Here is a 26,954-nt window from a genome sequence, read left to right as displayed (position 1 = left end):
AAGATATTCCAAATGTGAAATTATGATTATAACATAAAAAATCATCAAAATATATCAAAGAAGCATGTGATTCAGTGCCAAATTTATAACCACATATTTAATATGTCACAATCCTTTTGTTCCAAAAAACGTTCACATGAGGACTGTAAAGTGGGCAATTACTTGCCCAAAGGATAAACGATATTCATTATATAGAACATGGAGAGGGACACAATGCAAAACAAAGATTCTTCAGAATTTCATTATGGAATTGCTAGTAAGACAACAGAACCCGAGGCTACAAGGACCTGTCCGAGTAGAATATTTATGTTAAATATGCCGGTATTGCTTGCCCGGTAGAGGTGATCCGTCAGCCACTGTTGGTAGAAGGATGGCCCACAATAGACACCAGGAAAATTTTTTCGACCACAGCCATATCCGTAACTGGTAATTCCCATTACAAAAAATCGTTTATGTTCTGGTAAGTAGCACATTAATGGTCCACCACTATCGCCCTATTAAAAAAGTCCCCAAATAGGGTTAGTTGCTTCTAGCAATCTTTAAACAACAGTAAAGCTGGAATAAATTAATCACATTAATCATACATTTATATAAATACACATTTTTAATATACCTTCAAGTTATAAAGATCCATAGATTTTCAGTTTTATATTCCAACTCAGACAGGAGGCATTCAGTCTGGCCTGATATTTAGAGGAGCCATAAAGCTGGTGAATAAACTATCTGCATGGTTTTGAACCAGAATTGTATAAATCACATTGTTTGGATTTTTTAGTACAATTACTCAGGAGAAATATAATTTAGGAAATAATGTGCAAAATACTGTAAACACCAGTAGGATACTTCTGTTGCTTAATGTTTTATATGAAAAGCGTAGCTTTAAGATGGATAAAGGATTCTTTAAGGCGTGTGCGTGGTTTGCAAACTAGAGGAGAGGAGTAAACCAGCATCTCGCAACGGGTGGCGTCTTTCTAAGTGTTAACGTTGGCTGGCGCGGGGTAGCAGGAATAAATGGCTAGGGCTCTCAATTCTATTACAAATCACAGATGTCCATCCTGGTTTATGCAAGATGGTCAGTGCACCAAAACACTATTACTAAGGACTGTTACTCACTGAAAACAAGGACTTTGAGATAACAGTTTCAGCACCTGAAGATTAAGGACTGCATTTCTAAGGTGTTTTCAGTTTCTCTATATAAGGTAGGCATTGCATAGTTTTTTGGTTTTTTTTTAAGATTTTTTATGTATTTATTTGACAGAGACAGCCAGCGAGAGAGGGAACACAGGCAGGGGGAATGGGAGAGGAAGAAGCAGGCTCCTAGCGCAGAAGCCTGATGTGGGGCTCGATCCCAGAACTCCAGGATCACGCCCTGAGCCAAAGGCAGCCGCTTAACGACTGCGCCACCCAGGTGCCCCGCATAGTTATTTTTTTGATAACGACGATGTTTTGCTTATGAATGCAACTCAATTAGATTCTCTACTGTTTTACTCAGCAGAATTTTTAAGGAAAAGGACACTGGGAAGATAAACCCTGGATTACAGAAACCAGAATGAGTAGGACAAGGTTAGAGTATGGGGTACTGCTCGCGAGTGAAGTGCTGATATATTCAGAAGTAGTGAGGAAAAGAGAAATATAGATTCAAAAAGCACAAGAGACAAAACCAAAAGATAAATTGACTTCACAAAAATAAAACAACTTCTGTGCTACAAATGGTAACATCAGGGAAATGAAAAGAGAGACCACAGAATGGGAGAAAATATTTGCTAACCATATATCTGGTAAAGGACTGGTATCTAGAATCTATAAAAAAATGCTAATACTCAACAATAAGAAGATAAATAACTCAATTTAAAAATGGGCAAAGGGTCTGAATAGACATTTCTCCAAAGATCTACAAATGGCTGGCCAATAATTACATGAAAAAAGGCTCCACATCATTAGTCACCGGGGAACACAAATTAAAACCACAATGAAATACCACGTCATACCCACAGGATGGCTCAGATTAAAAAGACAAGTGCAGACCAGGATGTGGGGAAATTGGAGCCTTCATATTGCTGGTGGGAATGTAAAATACTGCAGCCACTCTGGGATGGAGTTCGGCAGTTCTTCAAAATGTTAAACATCGACCCAGCAATTCCAGTCCTAGGTGGAATTTCCAAGAGAACCAAAAACCTGCCTACACATAAAAAAATATATACTCAACATTCATAATGGTTAAAAAGTGGAACTAGCTCAAATATCCATCAGCTAATGAATAGATATAAAATGAGGCACATCCATACAATGGAATATTACTGTCAATAACATGAATAAAGTAGTAATCCATGCTACAGTATGGATGAACCTTGGAAGCATTATGCTAAGTGAAAGGAGCCAATCACAAAAGACTACATATTGAATGATTCTATTCACATGAAATTTCCAGACTAGGCAAATCTATAGGGATTAGTGGTTGCCTAGGTCTAGGGGCAGGTGGGAGGAGAATGGGGAGTGATTCATGGGTAGAGCCTTCTTTTTGGGTTGACAAAAGTGTTCTAAAATTAGATTACGATGATGGTCCCACTGCTCTGTCAATACACTAAAAATCCATTGAGTTGTACACTTTAAATGGGTGAATTGCATATATGTAAATTATACCTCAATAAAGGTAGTAATAAAAAAAAGAAGAATCCAAGGCAAATTTGTCTCAAGTTAACCACGAAACCAGGGTATCAGGAAAGCAAGAGGATTTGGATTGTTAGAACGTAGTTAAAAAGGAGGGGGAAAAAGTGCAATACTTGTAAACTTGATAATTAAGACTTCTGAAAGTGATCAAAGGCCTTGTTGAAGTTTCTTTCTAGCTTTAGAAAATATTTCAAAGGAAAATTATTTGGTCTTACCCGGCAAGTATCAAAAATCCCATCTTCATCACCTGCACAAAATGAAGTATTAGGAATCATGTTCCCATAACTCTGCTCAGAATCACACATCTTTCGAGAGATATAATGCACTTTTGCTTCCTGTAACACATCCGTAACATTACCTGTGAACAACAACAAAAACACCAGTGAGCGATTTCAGAGAGCAGCCATTTTGACAGTCATAGCAAATGTTCGCGTGGAATAGATTTTCTTCCCCAGGTGGCTCAACAATTACATAAAACCGTATCCATCGGTGCACGTATGCCTAGGAAGACTGGAAGAATGGTCGTCAAATGTTAATGACCATTATCTCTAGATAGTCGGGATTTCAGGTAATGTTGGTTATCTTTGCTTTCCTCTATTCCTTGAAGGTCTCTCAAAAGGATCTATACTTTTTTGAGATTTATTCCTTTACTCGTGGGGTGGGAGGGGCAGAGGGAGAGAGTGTCTCAGGCACACGCCCCGCTGAGCGCAGAGCCCTCGCAGGGCTCCCTCCCACCGCCTTGGGATCACCACCCCAGTGGAAACCAAGAGTTGGACGCCCAACCAACTGCACCGCCCAGGCGCCCCAAGGACCTATACTTTTTACAAAATAAAGCTGTAAAAAAATTGTCAAGGGCCAAGGAGGTAAATGCTGAGATCCGTCTTCGGTTCTACGTTGTGAATAATTTTTATTCAATTTCCTAAGAATGCTAAGTTTTGAAGCATGGTCTACGTGAAAACAAAACGGGTTTTTAAATCATACACTCCCTTCACTTCTCTGTTAATTCCTGAACATAAGTGGCTCTTTGTTACTGCAAAGAGGAAAATACAGGGCAATTCTTCAGGGACTATTAAAGGACAGATCATTTTAAGATTTGTCTGTAGAAAAGCTTCTGTAACGGCAGCCTCTGATAGTATCAGCCCCAGAGCTGCTGTCCTCACATGCGGTGCCCAAGTATTCTGTGTGCCCTGCATCCTTCCCCATTGTCCCCTTGGCCGTAGGTGGGCCAGTGATCTAACTGTTCCATTCTGAGAATTCCGTTCTCCTAGGACACCGGTTGGTCTAGGAGTACGTATTGTGTTGTGTTGTGTTGTGTTGTGTTGTGTTGTATTTGGTTAAGTGTGAGTCTAGCCAATCGGAATGCTTCCCTAGCACTGCTTTAACTGGAGCTGCCGGAGGAAAACCTTTTTTCACTGTCGTCACGTGACTGCTTAGTTCTAAGTTCAAAGCAGCTGCAGCCAAATTTGAACTTTCTGATGACAGGCAGCCCCAGAAAATGGTCTATATGCAGAAAGAATAGGCACAGGAAATAGAAATGAAATATGTCCCGATGACATTCAGATCCCTAGATAGAGGCTTCTTTGAGGCCAGCCACATTTCTACGCTTTATTTAAAAGTAATTGAAGTAACACTGGCTGCATATAACAGAATATTTGTCACATGTAAGTTACAGAATATAATAACGCCTGTGAACCTACCACCCAATTTATGAGTCTAAACAATACTAATACTAGCAGGCATTGGTGCAAGACTATTAACAATAACTAGAGATTTTCAAAGTGAATAAGACAGCCGAGAAACAGATGTCTGGTCTTCTATTCTGTTCACCTGGTGACTTAGAATATCCTTGCACAAATATAACAGAGACTAATTACTACAGCTTTAAAATAAACTTTGATTTCTGGATGGCAACTCCTCTAACATATTTTTCTTCTCAAGGAGTGTCTGGCTGTTCTTGGGTCTTTTAGAATGAGCTTTTTAATTGCCTCAAAACACATGTTAGGGTCTATCATTCCCTGTTTTGTTGTTGTTTTGTTTTGTTTTCAGTTTTTCAGATAGAATTGCCATCTTTATGACAGTGAGTTGCCCTATTCAAGCATGACGTATGCCGTTCCATTCCTTAGGTGCGCTTTAATGTCTTAAAAATGTTGTAGGACCTTGCCCATAAAAGGCCTGCGATCTCTTGTTAGATTGTGCTTACCTACCTAATCAGTTTGGTATTATTGTACATTTAATTTGTTAACTTTCTTCTCCAACATTTTATTATGAAAAATTTCAAACAAAAGCAAAGATAAAAGAATTTCTCGGTAAACAACCATATGCCCACTTCCTATAGATTCTTTAGTATTTTTGTTTCATCTGTTAACTGTTTCTTAAAAAGATTTATTTATGTATGTATTTTAGAGGGGGCGGGGGGAGAGGGAGAGGCAGAGGGAGAATCTCGAGCAGACTCCCTGCTGTGCGTGGAGCCTGACGTGGGGCACAGTCTCATGACCCTGAGATCATACCTGACCCGGAATCAAGAGTCAGATACTTTGGGGCGCCTGGGTGGCACAGCGGTTAAGCATCTGCCTTCGGCTCAGGGCGTGATCCTGGCGTTATGGGATCGAGCCCCACATCAGGCTCCTCTGCTATAAGCCTGCTTCTTCCTCTCCCACTCCCCCTGCTTGTGTTCCCTCTCTCGCTGGCTGTCTCTATCTCTGTCGAATAAATAAATAAAATCTTTAAAAAAAAAAAAGGGGGAGTAAGATGCTTCACTTACTGAGCCAAGGTTAACAGGTGCCCCCTGTTAACTTTTTTTTTTTATTCTGTGATTATTTTGGGAACTTTTCATTTAGATATAATTTCAAAATTATAGAGAAAAAGCAGGAGTAGTACAAGGAACTGTAAAATACCTTTTACTCAGATTCAACAACTGTCGACTTTTTGTCACACTTGCATTGTCATTTGTACTCTGTGTGTGTGTATATAAATTTTTCTGGTGGCACCTGGGTGGCATAGTGGTTAAGTGCCTGCCTTCGGCTCAGGGCGTGATCCCGGCGTTATGGGATTGAGCCCCACATCAGGCTCTTCAGCTATGAGCCTGCTTCTTCCTCTCCCACTCCCCCTGCTTGTGTTCCCTCTTTCACTGGCTGTCTCTATCTCTGTCAAATAAATAAATAAAATCTTTAAAAAAAATTTTTTTTCTGAATCATTTGAGAGTAAATGGCAGACATTGTACTCCTCTATCAGTAAATACTTTAGTGTATATTTCTTAAGAACAAGGATGTTTTCTTACATAACCACAGTACATTTATCAAGATCAGGAAATTTAACATTGGTACAATACTATTAACTAATTCATGTTTAATCTCCACGTATTATTGGATTTTCCAACTATCTTTCTGTTATTGTTTTATAGTTTAATTTCATTGTCTATAGTTTAATTCCTTTAAGTCACTTTCTGTCTCTATGATTTGCCCATTCTGGACATTTCATCATATAAATGTGATCAGACAATATGGCGGCTGTTAGGTCGAGCTTATTTCACTTAGCCTCATATTGTAGCACGTATTAGTACTTCATTCCTTTTAACAGCTAGGTAATACTCCATTGTATGAATATACTACATTTTGTTTATCCATTTAGCAGTTGATGGATCTTTGGTTTTATTTTTTGTTTTTGCTATTTCGAATAATGCTCCTATGAGCATTTGAGTACAGGTTTTTGTGTGGACATATGTTTTCATTTCTCTTGGGTGTATACCTAAGCGTGGAATTTCTGAATCGTACGGTAACTATATGTTTCATTTTTAAGGAGCTACCAAACTGTATTCCAAAACACCCGTGCCATTTTACATTCCCACCAGCCACACGTAAGTGTTCCAATTTCCCCACACCCTTGTCAACACTTGTTCCTAACTTTTGGTTATAGACATCCTTGTGGGTGTGACATCTGTTATCTTTGAAAGTTACATTTCCTAACTATGGATAGTGTATAAAAATGAAATAGATTTTGGTTTTATATCTGGACATTTTACTAGACTCTCTTCATTCCAATGTATTATAGATTGTTTATTGCAGATAGTCACATCACCTGTGAATAACGGGTGTTTTCTTATTACCTGAGTCTTTTTTTTTTTTAAAGATTTTATTTATTTATTTGACAGAGATAGAGACAGCCAGCGAGAGAGGGAACACAAGCAGGGGGAGTGGGAGAGGAAGAAGCAGGCTCCCAGCGGAGGAGCCTGATGCGGGGCTTGATCCCATAAGGCCGGGATCACGCCCTGAGCCGAAGGCAGACGCTTAACCGCTGTGCCACCCAGGCGCCCCTGTTATTACCTGAGTCTTAACATGTTTTTGCATCTTTTTCTAGTGTTACTGAACTTGCTAGAACCTCTCCTACAATACTGATAAAAGTAGTGATGGTGGGAGAAATTGTTCCTGATTTTAAGAGAAATGTTTTTCTGTAATAATGTTTACTGTAGCCTGGAGGTGGATAACCTTAATCAGGTTCAGGAAGTTCACTTCCATGTCTCGACTGTTATGTTTTTAACAGGGCTGCTTCTGCGCCTATTGAGATAATTTAAAAAAAAATCCTTTGATCAGTTAATGAGGTAAACTACATTAAGAGACTTTGAACATTAAGCCACCCTTAAATTCCTTAGATAACTCATCTCGATTATGTTGAATTCTATTTACACTACTCTTGATAGATGTGGTGTGCTAATGTGTATGGAATGTCTGCATTCATAATATTGGCCTTTCTTGTACTATACTCGACTTGGGAATCATACGCCGAGTTGGGGTGTGTTCCCTCTTTTTGGATTCTTTGGAAGTATTCATATAAGATTTAAACTATCTGTGGTAATTAAGGTAAGGTTCAGTTGTTCTGAATTCTGATGTTTTATTTTTGAAAACAATAATTACTAATTCAGGGGTGCCTGGGTGGTTTAGTTGGTTAAGCATCTGAATCTTGATTTTGGCTCAGGTCATGATCTCAGGGTCATGAGATGAGCCCCACATCAGGCTCTGTGCTGGACATGGAGCCTGCTTAGGATTCTCTCTCTCCCTCTGCCCCTCCTTCTCTCTTGCTCACTCTCTCTCAGAAAAAAAAGAAAAAAAAAAAAAAGACTGATGGTTTCTGTCACTATAGGTTTGCCTTTTCTAGAAATTTTGTATTAATCAGTTGGCCATAAGTATAAGGTAGGTTCTTCTTCTTTTGATTCTATTGTGTTCTATTGATCTCTGTGCTCTCATTAAACAAACCAATACCATACTGTCTTGAGGCTATAGTTTTATAGTATATTTTGAAATTAGAGTAACTCCCTCAACTTTGTTGTTTTCTAAAACAATTTTGGCTACTTTAGGTCCTTTGCCTTTTCATATAAGCTTGTCAATTTGTATAAAAAAATCTTGCTGGGATCCTGATAGGGATTGCATTGAACATATAGGTCAATCAAGGTAACTGTCTGATTAACAATACCGAATCTCACAATACACAAATGTACTACGGCATTCATCTTTTAGGTGGTCTTTAATTTCTTTATGTAATATTTTGCAGTCTCCAGTGTATAGACCTTGCACAATTTTTGTTGACTACAATAAGTATAGGTATGGATCACTCTCATTTTTCTAAAAGATTTTATTATTTGAGAGAGAGAGCCAGAGCACAAGCAGGGAGAGAGGCAGAGGGAGAGGGAGAAGCAGACTCCCCGCTGAGCTGGGAGCCTGACACAGGGCTCGATCCCAGGACCCCAGGATCATGACCTTGAGTTGAAGGCAGACGCTCAACTGACTGAGCCACCCAGGCATCCCCTTTTTTAAAAACCTTAATTGGGTATTTATTGAGCTCTTAAAAATTGATTTTTATGAAATTTAGGGAGTTTGGAGCCATATTTTCTTTGAATATTTTTTCTTACCCGTTTTCTTTCTTCCCCCTTCCAGAAATCCCATTACACACACGTTGGTACACTTGATGTTGTGCCACAGGACTCTGCGTGCGTTCGTTTCACTTCAGTATTTTTTTCTATGTTCTTCAGATTAGGTCACTTCTATTGCTGTTTTAGTTCACTGATTCTTTCTTGTGCCACTTCGAATATCTAGAATTTCTATTCAGTTCTTTTTAAAATTGACTATTTCTCCGCACATATTCCCTATTGGATAAATCCTTTTTATCACATTTTCCTTTAATTATTTGAACAATAGTTTCTTTATTATGCATATTTAAAGAGCTTCTTTGAAGTCTTTATCTGCTAAATTCAACATTTGAGTCTATTCAGAGTCAGTTTCTAATGACCAGCCCTCCCACCCCCAGTATAAGTGATGGTTTGGGGGGGAGTTTTTGCACGTCTTATATTTTTGTTGAAAATGGAGCAGTTTAGATACTATATTGTAACAACTCTGGATTTGGATTCCGTCCTCAACAATGTTGTTGTCATTCTTGAAAGTAACTTGCCTGGACTTAAATTATACAGTCTGTGTCCCCTAGGGTATGTGACTGTTGACGTCTCTGCTCAGCGTTTTAATTTAACAGTGATTTTTACCTTCAGCGCAGCTTCGTAGGGCTTACCTGGGTACCTGCGTAGTTTAGTGGTCAGCCAATGATTTGGACTGTTGGTGAATGAATGTGTGTGGGGGTTGGAGAATGCATTTAACAAGTTCAGTCAGTTTTTTGTTTTAATTTTTAGAGGTGGGGGAGGGGCAGAGGAGAGGGAGAGAGAGAATCTCAAGCGGGCTCCACGCCCAGGACAGAGCCTGACTCAGGGCTTGATCTCCCAACCCTGAGATGACCACCTGAGCTGAAATCAAAAGTGGGATGCTTAACCGACTGAGCCACCCAGGGCCCTTCAGTCAGTGTTCAAATCAACCTTAACTTTCACCTTTTTGTGAGTTCTCTTGGGTTTTCCCCATACATGTGTGGTTTCCAGTAAGCCAAGAATGTCTGGGGATCTTGTTGAGCCATTCTGCAGCTCTCTCATTTGGGGGATTTTTCTGTCAAATTTCTGGCTGTCTTACTGCCGGCTCTTTCTAGGACTATAATCCCAGGCCAGCAGCGCTGTGGATTTTCCCCATTTGTCTCTTGCTGCTGAGTCCACTACTTTTACTGACAGTGCTGCTAGCCTGGATTTTCAACTGCTCTTCCAACCAGAGTTCACCTCCTCTGGCAACAACGCTCTGCTCTTCATGGCCTTGGGAGAACTACGTACTGACTGATGCGACAGGGGAGTTGGGAGCACCCACGAGCAAGAAAGCTGCAGAGTCATCTTTTTACCCAAATTTATAGCTGTGTATGATCAATGTTCCTCAAGTTGTTATATACTTTGGTTGATTTCCAGGACCCTGAAATGGTCGCTTTTGATGATTTTGTCCAGCTTATATTTATTTGGGGAAGAGGTTGTGCCAGCCTCCCCATGCCGTTGTAGCCAAAATTCCCACCCCTTTTATTATTTGTAAATGAATCATAATCAGAGTTCACAGTTTGTACATTACCTATCTTTGAACTTGGAGTTTTGTTTTATGGCCTAATAAGCAGTCGATTTTTTTTAAGATTGATTTATTTGAGAGAGAGCGTGTAGCTGTGCAAGTGGGGGGAGGGGCAGAGGGGGAGAATCTTCAAGCAGACTCCCCAGTGAGTGAGGAGCTTGACTTGGGGCTTGATCTCATAACCCATGGGATTATGACCTGAGCCAAAAACCAAGGGTTGGACGCTTAACCAACTGAGCCACCTGGGTACCCCGAGTGGTCAATTTTTAAAAGATTCCACCTGCACTTCAAAAGAGAAAAGCCTCTGAATTTTTTAATGTACTCATTTGGCTGTTAAATCAAGCTGGCTAATTTTGTTGTTCAAATATTCCAAATCTTTACTAAGTTTTTATATGATATGCTAACAATAAAAAGGGAGTTGTATTAAATTCTCTATTATCAAGGAGGAGTTATAATAATTGCTGTACAATTCTATTTTTCTTTAATATTATCTGGGTCCTACTTATTAGGCTCAGAAGTCTAGAATTATTCTATCTTCTTGGTGAGTTGAAACTTTTCTAAATAGAAATGATCTTTTTTATCCTTTTGTCTTAAAGTCTGTTTTGTCTTACAGTCTATTTTGTCTGCAATTTGCATAGTGGTACTAGCTTTCTTTTCATTTTAATTTACTTGATATATTTTGTCTTACAGTCTATTTTGTCTGCAATTTGCATAGTGATACTAGCTTTCTCTTAATTTACTTGATATGTTTCTTTACTATTGTTGTACTTCAGTCCTTCTATATCCTTACATTTTAGGTATCTCTCTAGGTAAGCTGGATTTCCTACTCCCTAATCTGATTTTCTGTCTTTTAACTAGTGGTTTAGTCCATTAACATTTATTGGGATTATGGGTATATGTGGGTTTGTTTCTATGGTCTTATTTTATACTTTCTATTTTTCTCACTTTTCCTAAGCTTATTTCTCCTTTCTTGATTTTTTAATTAAGATTTTTTCTTTAATACAGACGTAGTGAAGAGAAGGGCCATATGCACCCCAATGTTCATAGCAGCAATGTCCACAATAGCTAAATCGTGGAAGGAGCCGAGATGCCCTTCAACAGATGACTGGATTAAGAAGTTGTGGTCCATATATACAATGGAATATTACTCAGCTATCAGAAAGAACGAATTCTCAACATTTGCTGCAACATGGACGGCATTGGAGGAGATAATGCTAAGTGAAATAAGTCAAGCAGAGAAAGACAACTATCATATGACTTCTCTCATCTATGGAAAATAAGAACTAGGATGATCAGTAGGGGAAGAAAGGGATAAAGAAAGGGGGGGTAATCAGAAGGGGGAATGAAGCATGAGAGACTATGGACTATGAGAAACAAACTGAGGGCCTCATAGGGGAGGGGGGTGGGGGAATGGGATAGACCGGTGATGGGTAGTAAGGAGGGCACGTATTGCATGGTGCACTGGGTGTTATACGCAACTAATGAATCATCGAGCCTTACATCGGAAACCGGGGATGTACTGTATGGTGACTAACATAATATAATAAAAAATCATTAAAAAAAAATAAGTCTGACATGTGACCTCAGCTCCTGGGAGGTTATCTCTAAGCCCTTGGGAAAAAAAAAAGATTTTTTTTCTTTATTTTCTTATTCCATATGTTTCTTATTCCATTCCAAGTTATATCCCCTATGTCTATTATTCAAATTTGACCATTCATGCTTCAATCTAATGTTAATCAGTATCTTAACACTTCTGAATAATACACAGACCTGAGACTACTTTAACTCTGATCACCATTCTGAAATACAGCTCCTCCCCTATATTTAAGTATCTATTTTTTTAAATTCCATGAATTATACATTATTTTTATTGTGTTCTGAGGTTTCCCAATCTCAGCGCTATTGACCTTGTAGGCCAATAATTCTTCGTTGTGGAGGGTGAGAGCACTCCCCCTGTGCACTGAGGACGATGAGCAGTATTCCTGGCTTCTGCCCGCGAAGATGCCGGTGGCATACGTACACCCCGCCTAGTAGGGACAAACACAGTTTTCTCCAGACAGGACCACATGTCGCCTGGGGACAAAACTGTCCTTAGCTGAGAACCACTGCTGTGTACGATATTTACCTATATGGTTAGTTATTTGCTCACTTCTGCATTACGTACCTCCCTTTTGGCGTCGTTCTCTTTCTTTCTGATACATTTCCTCTTTCCTTTGGTGAAAGATTATTGGTGGTAAAGTCAGTTCTAGTTCACTCTTACTCTCCAGTGATAGCTTAGCTGGGTACACAGTTGAAGGTTCATTTATTTTCTCAGTATTTTGACCGGGATAGTTCATTGTATTTTGACTGTCATTATTGCGATTGCGAAGTTTTCTGAAAGCCAATCTGTAGTTATTTTGTAAGGATTTTAGTTTTGTTTCTGGCTGTATTCACACCACTTTTTTCTTTCTACAACTTCATTACAGTGTGTGTAAAGGAATTACGTTTTGTTTTGGATATCCATTTGTATGGGAATATCCATTTTGCTCATGGATATCTGGGTTCATGTTTTCTCTCAGTTACAGAAAAATTTCAACCCCAATCCAGTGAAGATTGCCTGTCCTCATTCTCTCCATTTGTTCTTGCTAGCACTCTCATTAGATGTATATTTGACTCTCTTATTCCATCCTTCTTCTACTTTGCTTTCTGTCATAACCTCTCCTTTTATTCCTCTGTGCCACAGTCTAGGCAGTTTGTTGAGACACAGCTTCTGGCTCACAAATTTTCTCTTCAGCTGAGTCTAGTATGACACTGAATTCACCTAGTGAGTTACAAACTTGAGCAGTTACGTTTTTTCATTTTTAAAGATCCTATTTGGTTCTCTCTCTCTCTCTCTCTCTTTTTTGGGGGGGGGGAGGACCAGAAGGAGAGGGAGAGAGAGAATCCCAAGTAGGCTCCACAACCAGCATGGACCCCGACACAGGGCTTGATCTCACAACCCTGAGATCATGAAATCAAGAGTCAGACGTTTATGCACCGAGCCACCCAGGCACCCCTGGTTCTCTTTTACGTCTGCCTGGTCATTCTAGATAGTCTATTGCTTATTTCTAATTCTACTTTTTAATTTCCTCAAACAATTTACATATAATTATTTTGTATTCTATACCTAAAATATTAATATTGGAGATCCTTGGGGGATCTGTTGTTTTATTTCTGTTGACTTTCATTATTATGGTTTTTCTCCTAATATGTTTGGTGATCTTTGATTGTGAGCTGATATTTGGTTGATTTCAATCTGTGGGAATCCTAAGTATTTTCTGGCTTGGTACTAATTTAGTCCATTGAGTTTATTTCAATTATCATATTTTTATTAACTTTTTTTTTTTGTTTTTAGAGAGAGAGCACACACACGAGCTGAGGGGGAGGGGCAGAGGGAGAGAGAGAATCTTAAAGAGGTTCCACATCCAGTGTGGATCCTGACATGGGGCTCGATCTCACAACCCTGAGATCATGACCTGAGCTGAAATCAAGAGTCAGACACTTAACTGACTGAGCCACCCAGGTGCCCCTCAATTATTATATTTTTTAATTATTATCATTGTTTGGTTCTTTTTCATAGCTCCTTTTTATTCATATTTTTAAGCACATCTTTTATTTCTTATAATATATTAAATACCTTTTTGCAGGTCTTTTTTGGATGTTTATTGTTTCTGCTGGCTCTTACTCCTAATGCCTTATTTGCTTTGGTGTTTAGTGGTTTTTAAAATTATAATCCATTCTCATTGAAACTTTATCAGGTGGAATTCTTTTGAGGTCTTAGGTGAAATTCAGTTTCTATACAAATGATGTGCATTTGATTCTCTCAGCCACCTGGAGACCTTAACAGTCCATGACCTATTTCAACTAAATCCTAAGCTTGAGTCTTTCTATTCAGAGCGATTTGGGGCAGCAACTCCATATGAGTGGTATTTGTAATTACATGTTTTCTGGGAAATTTTCTGCCTTTTCCCCCTTCAATTAAGCAGTTTTCCTAGAAATCCTGGAGGTGGGGGTGGGTGTTGAGGATGCTTTGGTTATATCTTGTTCTTTTAAAAAAAATAAACTTCATTTCAAAATAATCATAGTCACAGGAAGTTGCAAAGGTAGGACAGTGAGGTCCTGCGGACTCTTTGTCCTGTTTCCTGCAATGGTTACATCTGTGTAACTAAAGGACAGTATCAAAATCCAGAAACTGACATTGGTACAACGTGTGTTTGTGTAGTTCGGGCCACTGTGTTGTATGGCTATATTCTTATAATTACCTCCACAATTAAGACAGGGAACTATTTCACCATCACAAAGATCTTCAAGCTATCTAGCCTTCTTACACCTAGCAACCAGTAATTCGTTCCCTATCTCTATAATTTTGTCATTTTGAGAATGGTATATAAATGGAATCGTATGTGTCTTTTGAAAATGGCTTTTTTTCCCCACTCAGCATAATGTACGTTGATGCACGTATCAATAGTTAATTCCTGTTAACTGGTAAGTATCATTCTGGGTTAAGGATATACTACCATCTGTTTAATCATTCACCTAATGAAGGACATTTAGTTTTTCCCAGTTTTTGGACGCTGCAAATAAAGCTTTTATGAACATTTGCAAATTGGTTTTTGTGTGGAAATATGTTTTCATTTCTCTGGGATAAATGCCCAGGAGTGTGATTGCCGGGTCATATCATAAATGTATGTACATGTGTGTGTTTTTAAGAAACGATATCTCGGGGCGCCTGGGTGGCACAGCTGGTTAAGCGTCCAACTCTTGGTTTCGGCTCAGGTCATGATCTCAGGGTCCTGGGACTGAGTCCTGTGTCAGGCTTGGAGCTCCGCACAAAGTCGGCTTAGGAGTCTCTCTCTCTGCCCCACCCCCACTCACGTGTGTGCAAAATAAATCTTAAAAAAAAAAGCGAGAGAAACTGTATTCTGGTGTTTAGTGCGTGCAGATTTAGGACCGCCATGTCTCTTTGTGGGTTTACATTTATATCGTTGTTCTGTTCCTCACTGTCCCTAGTAGTTTTATTTGCTCTTAAATCTACTTTATCTGATATTACGTAGCCATTCCAGTTTTCTTTTGATTAATTTGGCCGTGATGTACCTTTACCCATCCTTTTATTTTTCACCTTCCTATATCATATTTTAAGTGAACTATGTATAGATGAACTCTATGCTGGGTCATGAGTCTGACTCAGGTCAGCGCTCTGGCTCCAGCTTTGGGAATCTTCCCCCACACTCGAGCAGGCTTTGTTCTTCGACCCTCTCAGGGCCCATGGGACCACAGAAATTCACATTCAGTGTTACCACTGGCAAATACCCTCATGATAAAAGACAACTTCAGTGCTTCCGTTATCTAAGTTCCCATCTTCACATTCAGCCCTTGACCTATGTGTTTTCTCTCTTAATTGTTTTCACTGGGGGGCGCCTGGGGGGCTCAGTTGGTTAAGTGTCTGCCTTTGGCTCAGGGCATGATCCCAGAGTCCTGGAATCAAGTCCCGCATGGGGCTCCTTGCTCAGCGGGAAGCCTGCTTCTCCCTCTGTCTGCCACTCCCTTTGCTTGTATGTGCCCTCTCTCTGACAAATAAAATCTTTAGGGGCGCCTGGGTGGCTAAGTCGTTAAGCATCTGCTTTCGGCTCAGGGCGTGATCCCGGCGTTCTGGGATCGAGCCCCGCATGGGGCTCCTCCGCTGGGAGCCTGCTTCTTCGTCTCCCACTCCCCCTGCTTGTGTTCCCTCTCTCGCTGGCTGTCTCTCTCTCTCTCTCAAATAAAGAAGTAAAATCTTTTTAAAAAATAAATAAATTAATTAAATAAAATCTTTTAAAAAAATTTTAAAAATAGTTTTCACTGGGAAGGTAGGTGTGTGCATGTAATCTACCAAGTTGCTGGGGAGCCAACTTAATCCTTAAAACAGCTCTCTGACAGGTATTACCGCTCTCATCTTACAGATCATGATAATGTAGGACAGTGTGAAAGATGATACGGTGGAAACATGAGTTTTGAGGCAGGCCAATCTGGAATTGAAGTTTTACTCCTCACTTAGCTGTGTGACTTTGGGTGGCTTACTTAATCTCTTTATTGTATTTATTTTTTTACTTACATACATACGTACTTATTTATATATTTATTTATTTAGATTTATTTGTCAGAAAGAGAGAGAGAGCACAAGCAGGGGAACAGCAGGCAGAGGGAGAAGCTGGCTCCCTGTGGAGCAGGGAGCCTGATGCAAGACTTGATTCCAGGACCCTGGGTTCATGACCTGAGCTGAAGGCAGATGCTTAACCGATTGAGCCACCCAGGCGTCCCTCACTCAGCCTGTTTAAATCTGTTTATTTATCCATGTCATAGTACTTCTCATGGTGTTAGTGGAGGCATTAAATGAGAAATGCATTAAGGGTGCTTAGCATTACGTACCTAGCCCTGAATAAATGCAAGCTACTCTGATCATTGTTGTTCTAATTGTTGTTAAGGGGTCAATAACTTGCCCACGTCATTCTGCTAGTATGTTGCAGGGCTGAGATCCACACTCAGGTCTGTGATTCTAAAGCCCATACTCTTTTCCCTACACATGTTGCTTTCTTAACTTGTTTAAACAGTATTCATAGAGGAAAAAAAGAAAAATAATAATTCACAGATCTTTCATACATTTATCTGTATCATATCTAAATAATCTACATTTATTTAATTATTTAAAAGTTGGGTTGTTGTTTTTTTTAAGTTAATGTATGTGTGTATGTGTGTAATCTCTACACCCAACATGGGTCTCGAATTCACAACCCCAAGATCAAGAGTTGCATGTTTTTCAGACTGAGCCAGCCAGGTGCCCCTAATCTACACCTATTTTTAAGATTTATTCATCCATCCTAGAGACAGGAGGGGGAAGGTCAGAGGGAGAGAGAGACAGAGAGAGAGAGAGAGAGAGAGAGAATCCCAAGCAGACTTCCTACTCAGTGGGGAGACAGATGCAGGGCTCCATCGGGGACCCTGAGATCATGACCCAAACCAAAATCAAGAGTTGGATCCCCAATCAGCTGAGTCACCCAGGCGCCCCTCTACATATATTTAAATGGCTAATTTCTCTAGTCTCAGCACTTGATCTCACAGATCACTAACTAAATTTTGATTCCGTCAAGAACAGTTCATACTTAATGCAGTACTTAGATATTCAGGCTGTGGAACAAAGAAGACCTGGATTTGTGTCCTAGCTCCTCAGCCTCTAAGATCCACAATTCCTGGTCTGTTAAATGGGAATAATGACATAAACTTCCAATTAGGAATATTTTGAAGATAAGATAAAATAATATATTTAGAAAATGACCTAAAACATGGTAAATGCTCCCAAAAGGTAACTGTTTTTAGTACCAAGGCAGAGACTATTTTCTACATTTATTTGTTCATAATTCATAATAGTTCAACCAATCAGTAATTAGTGCTCATTTGTGCACTAAAGAAAATAGCACTCAACCTGTTTGATAGTAAACAGGGTATTAAATTAAAAGGACACTTAATTTGATTCCTTACAGCCAGAAGCTTATTATTTATGATAAGCAATCCTCTTACAGAGCTAGCTCTATCATCTATGAGTCTCAGAAACTACAAAGACACTTAGAACCATCATCCTCTCTGAGAATGTTTACAGGTTCAAGTATCTTAGCATGCATAACTAGAGAAAGTCTCTATTTCTGCTTTGGAAGATAATTTTCTCTTTCCTACAAGGAAGAAAAAATACAAGAAAAAAAGACATTTCCTTTTCAATGGTTTATAAAGACCTATTGCTCAAATTCATGATATAAAGTGATGAAGACATAAAAGCGTTCACCCTCTCCAATAATTAGGGAAAATGTATAAATAAAATTCAGACTATAATTACCTCCCTCTTCTGTTCTTCCCCAGCCGCTTATAAAACACTTTGTGTTTTGGTCCAGTTTTTGGAAAACATCAAAAGGCAGACAAATAGGCTGAATATAGTCATTATACTTCACTGCTTTTCTTAAATGAAACAGGGCAATATCGTTTACATAGGTTTCCAAGTTGAAGTCTGGATGGATAATGATTGCTTTAACTTTTATCTTCTTGGACTGTGGATGACGCCTTTTTATACTATTAGTTCCAATCACAGCTCTCCACATTAAAGGGTCTCTGAAAGAGAATAAATGTTGTTATAAACGTGTTATTTAACTAAGTAAATATTCTTAATCTCCTAGTTTTTGTTGTTCTCATGTTAGATTAATAACAAATTTAATCCTACTTTCATGTACATGAAGTCACGTCAAATAAAAACCAAAAGATGATGGAGGAAGGAGAAAACTATCAGTGGGACAGAGGGTCTGAAACAGATGTGAGTACATGAGATTTTAATATACGATGAAGGTAGCACTTCTTACCAGTGGGCCTGAAGAATGAATGATTTGATAAATGGTATTGGGACACCTAGCTAACTAACTAGTTTGAGAAGTGAAATAAAATTAAATCTCTGAAAAACATTGAACAGTAAAATAAACTTGATAAACGTTTAAATGTAAAATATTTTTTAACATAAAAATCTTTAAAGTCTTTTTTTAAAGATACATAAAGTGGTATATCTGAGATTTGCTTCAAAAAATTGGAGGAGTTGGTGAAGATTAAGATGAAATAAGGTCAGGCATGAGTTGACAACTTGAAGCTGGGTGATAGCATATGGGAGGTCACTAAACTATTCCTTCTACTTTTGTAAATTTTGAAGTTTTAGAATGAAACATTTAGATATTAAATTAACATGCGAATCATAAAAATTAAGCCAGAAAGAAAATGTAGATGAATATATAGCAATGATATCATTAATATAAAACAGGAAGCAACTAATGGATCTTGACAATCTTAAAAAAACAAAGAACAAGTAAAAAACCAAACTAAAAAATCTTTTGTAGGTCAAAATCAACAATTAAAACCTTAAGTATTTAATAGTTGTTACATTTGGAATTGGATTAGGAAGGAGGACCTTTTACTTTATACATTGTTGTTTACAAATGCTGAAATTCCTTTTCATCCTTCAAATTGGCAAAGTTTATGAGTGAGTGTGTGTGTGTGTGTGTGTGTGTGTGTGTGTGTGTTTGATGATAATACTCAGGACAAACAACAGTCACAAAAACAAAGGAACTCTCAACTCATGTGGCAAGTGTAAACAGATGGGTATGTTAGCAGCGTGTATCAATAGTCTATAAAAGTTGCATTGTATTTTTTTAAAGATTTATTTATCTGGGGTGGGCAGAGGGAGACAGAGAATCGCTAGCAGACTCCCTGCTGAGTGCAGAGCCCAACTCAGGACTTGATCTCAGGACCCCGAGATCATGACCCAAGCCAAAACCAAGAGTTGGACGCTCAACTGACTGAGCCACCTAGGTGCCCCAAGTTGCACTGTATTTTACTTGGCAATTCTGCTTCCTAGAATTTCTCCTAAGGAAATAGAAGACATTTAGCTATCTTAAAACTGGATTAGGTGACCTCTAGAAAGTTTACAAAAAAAATTTAAAGCTGTAGTTCTATTTTGTATAAAAAGAAATCACTGCCTTAAGCTACTTTGAAATAATGATCTTTCTTTTCTTTTCCAAACTTAGTCTACTTATATTCCTTATTTACTTTAATTTATATCAGGCCATAAGATTAAAAGACAGGCTGTATACACTGAACACTGCAAAACATTGCTGAAATTAAAGAAGACATGAATAAATGGAAAGACATCCCATGTTCATGGATTGGAAGGCTTAGTATTGTTAAGATGACAATACTACCCAAGGCGATCTACAGATTCAATTCAATCCCTATAAAAATCCCAATGATATCTTTTGGAGAAATAGGAAAATCCATCCTAAATTCATACAGAATGTCAAGGGACACCAAATAGCCAAAATAATCTTGAAAAATAAGAATGTAGTTGGAGGACTCAAATTTCCAAACTTCAAAACTACAGCAAATTTATAGTAATCAAAACAGTGTAGTACTGGCAGATACACACACACCCCCCCCAAAGGAAAAGGATAGAGAGCCCAGAAATACAACCTTGTATATGGGCTCAAGTGATTTTCAACAAAAGTGTCAAGACAATTCAGTGGGGAAAGGACAGGCTTTTTCAACAAATTGTGCCGGCAAAATTGTATATGTACATGCAAAAGAATGAAGTTGAACACTTACCTTACACCATATGCAAAAATTAACTCAAAATAGATAAAGGCCTAAATATAAAAGTAAGACAAGGGATGCCTGGGTAGCTCAGTTGGTTAAACATCAGCCTTTGGCTCAGGTCATGATCCCAGGGTCCTGGGATCAAGTCCCACATCAGGCTCCTTGCTCAGCAGAGAGCCTGATTCTCCCTCTACCTGCCACTCCCCCTGCTTGTGCTCTGTCTCTGATAAATAAATAAATAAATAAATAAATAAATAAATAAATAAATAAATAAAATCTTAAAAAAATAATAAAATAAAAAACACTTAGAGGGAAACACTGGAGAAAACCTTTATGATATTGGATTTGGCAATGATTTTTTGGATATGACACCAAAAACACAGGTAATCATAAATAAATAAATAGATAGATAGATAGGACTTCTTCAAAATTAAAAACTCTGTGAATCAAAGGACATTACCAAGAGAATGAAAAGACAACCCACAGAATGAAAAAAAAAATCAGATTATATATTTGATAAGGGGTTGATATCAAGAATATAAAAAGCATTCCTACATCTCAACAAAAATCCCAATTCAAAATGGGCAAAGGATTTGAATCCTAATTAAAAATGGGCAAAGGATTCAGAGAAGTTATACAAATGGCCAATAAGCACATGGAAAGATGCTTAACATCTCTAGTCATTAGAGAATTGCAAATCAAAACCACAGTGAGATACCACTTTACACTCATTAGGATAGTTATAATAGTAGTAGTGTAAGAATAAGTAGTGTAAGTGTAATAGTGTAAGTTTTTCTAATCGTGTGGAGCCCTGGGAGACAGAGGAAACAAATTTAAGAGCTACTGCACAGAGAGAACTAATTCCCTAGGTGAAGGAGCTGTTGGTGATGCCATTATCTGGAAGAATAGAGAAGGAACAGGATTAGAGGAAAGATTTTTAAATTGATTTTCCAACTTGTGGAGACTGTGACTCCAGTATAAATGTAGGGAGCTGGAAATATGACTCAGCTGGAGAGACTTGGCAGTTTCCAGCACATGGTGATGGCTGAAACAGAAGTAGATGAGACATCCCTAGGAGAGAGTACAGATGATAAGGCAAGAGGATAAGAGTGGGAAAGGTTGCCATTTAGATGATGACAAAGACTCATCAAGGAAAAGGAGAAAATTAGAGAGAGGTGACTTAGAAATCAAGAAGAGAGATAGTTTCAAGAACAGTGGTCGACTCTGCCACATGTTATAAAGATCAAACAGGATGGGAACTGAGAAGCGGTCATTGGGTTTGGCATGGACGTGGATCTTGAATAGTGTGTTCTGAGCACAGAAATCAGACCGCAATTGGCATTTTATAAGTCAATGCAGATGAAGCAAAAGGGAGTCTCTCAAAGAGAAGGGAAGAAAAGAAATGGTAGGGTTTGTTGATCGGTTGCTTGGGTTTTTAAATAACGATGGAGTGACCAAAACATGTTTGAAGGTTGTAGGGAAGAAACCAGAGAGAAGATTGAAAAAAACTAGAGACAATGAGGCATAATGCAACAGCACAGGTTGAGGAACCAGGTTTAGGTCAGGGGGCTGCTATTTAACAGCAGTGCGATCTTGGGCAAGCGACCACATCTCCCTCATCTCTGGATTCCTCAAGTGTAAAACAAATGGTAATAGCTATCTCAGGGAGTTACTGGGAGGGCTTGTTTTCTTTTTAAGATTTTATTTATTTATTTATTTATTTATTTATTTATTTATTTATTTGAGAGAGAGAAAGAGAGAGTGAGCACAAGCAGGTGGAGGGGCAGAAGGAGAGGGAGAAACAGACTCACTGCTGAGCAGGGAGCCCAATGCGGGGCTCAACCCCAAGACCCTGGAATCATGACCTGAGCCGAAGGCAGATGCTTAACCGACTGAGCTGCCCAGGCGCCCAGGGCTTTTTTTTTTTTTTTTTTAAACACAGAATTATATGTAACATCCTTAGTACCTAATCTCAGAGCAAGTCTTTGATAAATGGTTGTTCTAAGAAGGAAAAAGGTATAGGTGATGGTGCAAGGTTTAGGAAATGAGGGGGACTGCAGCAGAATGTGGCAAAGTTAGTCCTCTGACAGGAGGACGCTCCTGAAAAGTAGAGAATATGCCTCAGTAATGTCTACTGCTTCAGCACCTAGACCGGTCCCTAGCATATAACGTACACTCAGTAAATGTTGAGTAAAGGAGTGAAAATATCAATAAGATTTAGTCTTGAGAAATGTTAAGTGGAATATGACATTATCTTCAAATGCTTGGAAGAGGAATTGGGTTACATATATATGGCTTCAGAAAGCAAGAGACCAAAGACCAAGACCAAAAAACCAAGACACTTATTTCAACATAAGAAAAACTTCCTAAGAATTAAAGCTGTCTGAAAATGAAATGAGATTCTTCCCAAGGTAGCAGTCCGTCATCACAAGAGTTGCTTCAAGTAGAGAGCCATATGGTATAGCTTTGGTTATATGTGTGGGTTTGCATTCTGGCAAACCTGGATTTGATCCCTGATTTTGCTCCTCTCCAGCCAGGAGCAAGGTACTTAAGGATGCTTGAGTCTGGGACGCCTGGGTGGCTCAGTCAGTTACGTGTCTGCCTTCAGCTCAGGTCATGATCCCAGAGTCCTGGGATTGAGTCCCACATCGGGCTCCTTGCTCAGTGGGGAGCCTGCTTCTGCCTCTGCCCCTCCCCCTGCTTGTGCTCTCTCTCCCTTTCTGACCAATAAACGAAATCTTAAAAAAAAAAAAAAAAAGAATGCTTTAATCTCAGGGTCTACCTATAGCAAAGAGTGGTTGTGAAGATTAGTGGAAATTATGTATGAAAAAAATGCCTGGCTTAATAAATTGAAGCAGTATTATTTTAGACTAGACAACCCCTTACTTCAATATTGTAAGAAGGATTCGTATACAGGACAGAGGATTGAACCAGACCTTTAAAATGCCTCTTTGAATGCTAAGATTCTATGACAATATAACAAAGATATGTTATTTGACCAAGGTCCTACATCTTGTAGGTTTTGGAATCTTCCTTAAAGCCACAGCACCAGAGTGTCGGGGGAAGACTAGGATACAGGTCTCCTCAAACTCATAGTTCTTCCTATTGTGTCAAAGGACTTGACCAGTTAAAGCACAACATCAGGACTTAATAGGCAAGAAGAGCTTTCCCAAGAATCTTCAAACCATACCAAGCAGGCCTTTCCTCCCTCAATTTAAGGTTTGAAAGCTATTGAAAAGCAGTTTTTAAAGATCGCATGTTGGGAGGCCTGGCTGGCTCAGTCGGTTAAGCATCTGCCTTTGGCTTAGGTCATGATCGCAGGGTCCTGGGATCAAGCTCTCTGCTCAGCAGGGAGTCTGCTTCTCCCTCTGTGCGTTCTCTTTCTCTCTCTCTCAAATAAATAAAATCTTAAAATAAAATGAAGATAGCATGTTAAGGGTATCTGGCTGGCTCAGTCAGTAGAGTGTGGGCTCTTGATCTTGGGGTCATGAGTTCAAACCCTATGCTGGATATGGACTCTGCCTAAAAAAATAATAGCATGCTATACAAGTGTCGTAAAACACCCCTGAAAGAACATAATTTATTTCTAACTCTGAAACTTTTCTTCTACCTCTCTTTTGGTACCCTTGGTACCTTAGTATCTTATTATTTTTCTACTTCTGTTTCTCAGAAGGTCAGTTTATGGAACTGAAATGCATGTTTGAAAAATGTAGTGTACAGGGGCCCTTGGCTCTCACAGTTGGTAGATCATGAAGCTCTTGGTCTCAGGGTCATGAGTTCAAGCCCCATGTCGGACGTAGAGCTTACTTAAAAAAATGTAGTATGCAGACTAAAACCATATTATGTACCCCATCAGGCCAGTTGCCCTCAATTGAATTTTGAAGTTGTTAGTTCCTCTTAAAGACTTTTCATTCTTCTCCAAGAGAGCTGTTCTCTTCAAAATTAAAGACTAAAGGGAAATTGTATGACAGGTACCATGGTTTCCCAAGGATTTTCTTAGAGCTTTGTATTAAATGGTTAGGAGGGTCATAAAGTTCTATTCTAACTGTGGCAAATCCTATTTTTCTAAGACTGACATCATCCATAGAATCAATAAACATTTATTATGTTTTCTATTAAGTAGGCCAAGTCCTATATTAGTCCGAGCAAAACAAAATAAAACATGGAGCCCTAGTTTTTAAAAACTAGTGATCCAGGGGCACCTGGGTGGCTCAGTCAGTTAAGCATCTGCCTTCAGCTCAGGTCATGAGCTTGGGATCCTGGGATCAAGCCCCTCATCCAGCTCCCTACTCAGTGTCTTGTCTGCCTCTCCCTCTCCCCCTGCTCGTGCGCACACACACGCACGCTCTCTCTCCAATAAATAAATAAAATGTTTCAAAAAAACCCCAAAAAACTCATGATCCAATGATGAGAAAGAAAAACACATGGTTACAATATAGTAATTTTAAAAGCTAAAGACAATCGTCATTATTTAAACCACAGTCTGACAAATCCTAACCCATAGGCCAAATCTGACCTCTTTCCTCTTTTTGTATAGCCCATGAGCAGGGAAAAAAAAAAAAGTTTTTTATATTCCTAGATGTCTGGGGAAAAAAACCAAAAAAATAGTATTTTGTTCGAATTTCAGTGTTCATAAAAAAAGTTTTATTGGGTCACAGCACACTTATTCAATTGTATTGTCTATGGCCACTTTGGTTTTATAGTGGCAGGGCTGAGTCATTGTGACCGAGTCCTTAAAATTTTTACTATCTTTACAGAAAGTGTGTTGACCTCTGATTTATAGGATTCATTTCAACAAATAGTGTGCGAGTGTGAAGCATTATGGCTACTAGTAAACACACAGCTTAACTGAACATGGCTGAAATCAAACGGTCCTCTACTACTTCAAAATACCCCCCAAGAGAATAAAATAGGAGTTGTGTTCTGAATACATACCTAGTGTCCTTAGTGCAGTGGGCAGCTGTGAGGACCCACTTATTCTTCACTAAGCTTCCCCCACATATATGAGCAAGAATTTTGCCTGATTGAATCTGCAGGCTAACTACCCATGGCCATGCGCCAGTTTGAGCTGTTGTGCCCCCTATTATCCGAGACCCTTCCAGTGCATCTGCAAGTGGTGCTGTCCCACAATCTAAAAATAAAAATCATATATTATTTGTACTGAACATCTAATGATATGTATTCCTAATCTTAACAAACTAATAAAATCTTTTAGATTCCTATTTAAAAAACAGATAAAGCAATCTGGATACCTAAGGCATGCCATATCTTGAGAAAAAAAAAATCTTAAAGGAGAGTTAAGACAAGCATGCCTTAAATGGTTACTATAAATAGAAAGGCATTAAATCAACACAGTTTGTTAAATTTAAAACTCAATTCCCCCAAAATATAAAAATGAGATCAGTTTCTCTGACCAGGTATCACATTGTTCCCTGTGCAAAATGGTAATTAAGAGCCTGGGACTGGTGAATGAAGAGCTGCAAGTTCTAATATTCGCCATCTGACGTGTTGGGTGAATTTTTCTCAAGTGTAGTAGGACAAGGTCACCTACCAGCCTTTTCAACTCTGAATTCCACTTAACTATTAATCTTTAAAACGGGAATGACAAACCTCTGAATGTTTTGAGCACACAGAGCTGCGCTCCACGAGCGTATGGCATTTTTGCTACGACGACTACACTGTCATAATTAATCGGACTGCGTAGGTCTGAACATTTTCAAGGCAGTTGGGGCAGCAGAAAAGGAGGGCCCCAAATTCAAACACTACAGAAGTGGGGAGCACGCACGGGAGGCTGTTCAAAGAAGGGAATGAACGGATACTGCCCTCTGTGGCCTTCGCTCCCTCCTCCAGGGCCTGGAGCGCCTTCCACCTGCCGCGCGCGGCCGCCCGCCACCCGAGTACACCGGCCTGCTCCCGCCAGGAGCCGCGCCCAGTCCTTCCGGGCAGCGAGGCGCGTCCGGAGTCGGGGAGAGCGCTCCCCACGAGCAGCAGCGCGGCGCTCAGGAGCCGCAGCCCCATTTGGGAACTCCTGGAGGGCAAGATGGCGGCGGGCATTGGCCGCCCCTGGGCCGCGAGTCGCGGCCTAGGCGACGAGATGTGAGGCCCGGCGCGTGGGCCGGGAGGGCCAAGCACGCAGAGGAGCCAGGGGCGTGGGGGCGGGGGCCCCGGAGGCCGGCTGCGTGGCCCGGATGCGTGTGGCCTGTCTCCATATTCGCGTTGGCGTCCACTCATTGGACAGATGCGCCGGCCAGCGTCTGAGTGCTCCTTAATGGGCCAGATCCACAGGCTCGTCCAGTAAAGCTGGGAGGGGCTTGCAGAGGCGCTGGGCCCTGCTAGTTCAGATTTGTAGGGCCCAGAAGGCTTCCAGAAGTAAGGGCATCTAAACCGAGGCACCTGGGAGGGAAGACAGAAAGCAGAAGACAAAGCAAGTGCAGAGGTTGGGACCTGAGATGAGATAGGCACCGAGGAACCCAGATTCTGTGATAGAGATCCCCCTCGTTATTGTTTTGGAGTAGTTCGTCTTCAACCCATCACCTCAGGGTGAGCTGATAAAATCAAATTGAAGGACCTGTAAAGTGAGGGACGAAAGCTGACTGATGTGATTGCATGCGCTCTAGCTCTCTCGCTCTCGCTCGCTCGCTCTTGCTGCCCCCCCCC

General features: G+C 39.7%; 1 protein-coding gene across 1 annotated transcript; it reads right to left on the bottom strand.

The window, feature by feature from the left end:
* Positions 1 to 242: 242 nt before the first annotated feature.
* On the bottom strand, positions 243 to 26,676 carry TMPRSS12 (transmembrane serine protease 12). The gene is made up of 5 exons (XM_045800737.2): positions 26,117 to 26,676; positions 25,233 to 25,428; positions 18,010 to 18,278; positions 2,883 to 3,025; positions 243 to 494 (listed from the first exon to the last, which is right to left on the bottom strand). Exons 1-5 carry the CDS (start codon positions 26,526 to 26,528, stop codon positions 243 to 245), a joined length of 1,272 nt encoding a protein of 423 aa, XP_045656693.2. The 5' UTR covers positions 26,529 to 26,676.
* Positions 26,677 to 26,954: the final 278 nt, after the last annotated feature.

The sequence above is a fragment of the Ursus americanus genome, chromosome 25 (assembly GCF_024610735.1).
Source record: "Ursus americanus isolate L20-20 chromosome 25, mUrsAme1.1.p, whole genome shotgun sequence".
NCBI classification, from domain to species: domain Eukaryota; kingdom Metazoa; phylum Chordata; class Mammalia; order Carnivora; family Ursidae; genus Ursus; species Ursus americanus.
Note: the sequence above shows the minus strand (reverse complement) of the source record. Positions and strands in the feature narration are given on the sequence as shown.

What these genes read in the sequence shown, in the direction of transcription:
- TMPRSS12 (XM_045800737.2), bottom strand. Translation starts at nt 26,528, where the DNA reads ATGAGTGGACGCCAACGCGAATATGGAGACAGGCCACACGCATCCGGG. An exon ending in AGCGAAGGCCACAGAGGGCA is followed by an intron (nt 25,429 to 26,116) that starts GTATCCGTTCAT and finishes TTTTATTTTTAG; the next exon opens with ATTGTGGGACAGCACCACTT. An exon ending in GGGAAGAACAGAAGAGGGAG is followed by an intron (nt 3,026 to 18,009) that starts GTAATTATAGTC and finishes TGTTGTTCACAG; the next exon opens with GTAATGTTACGGATGTGTTA.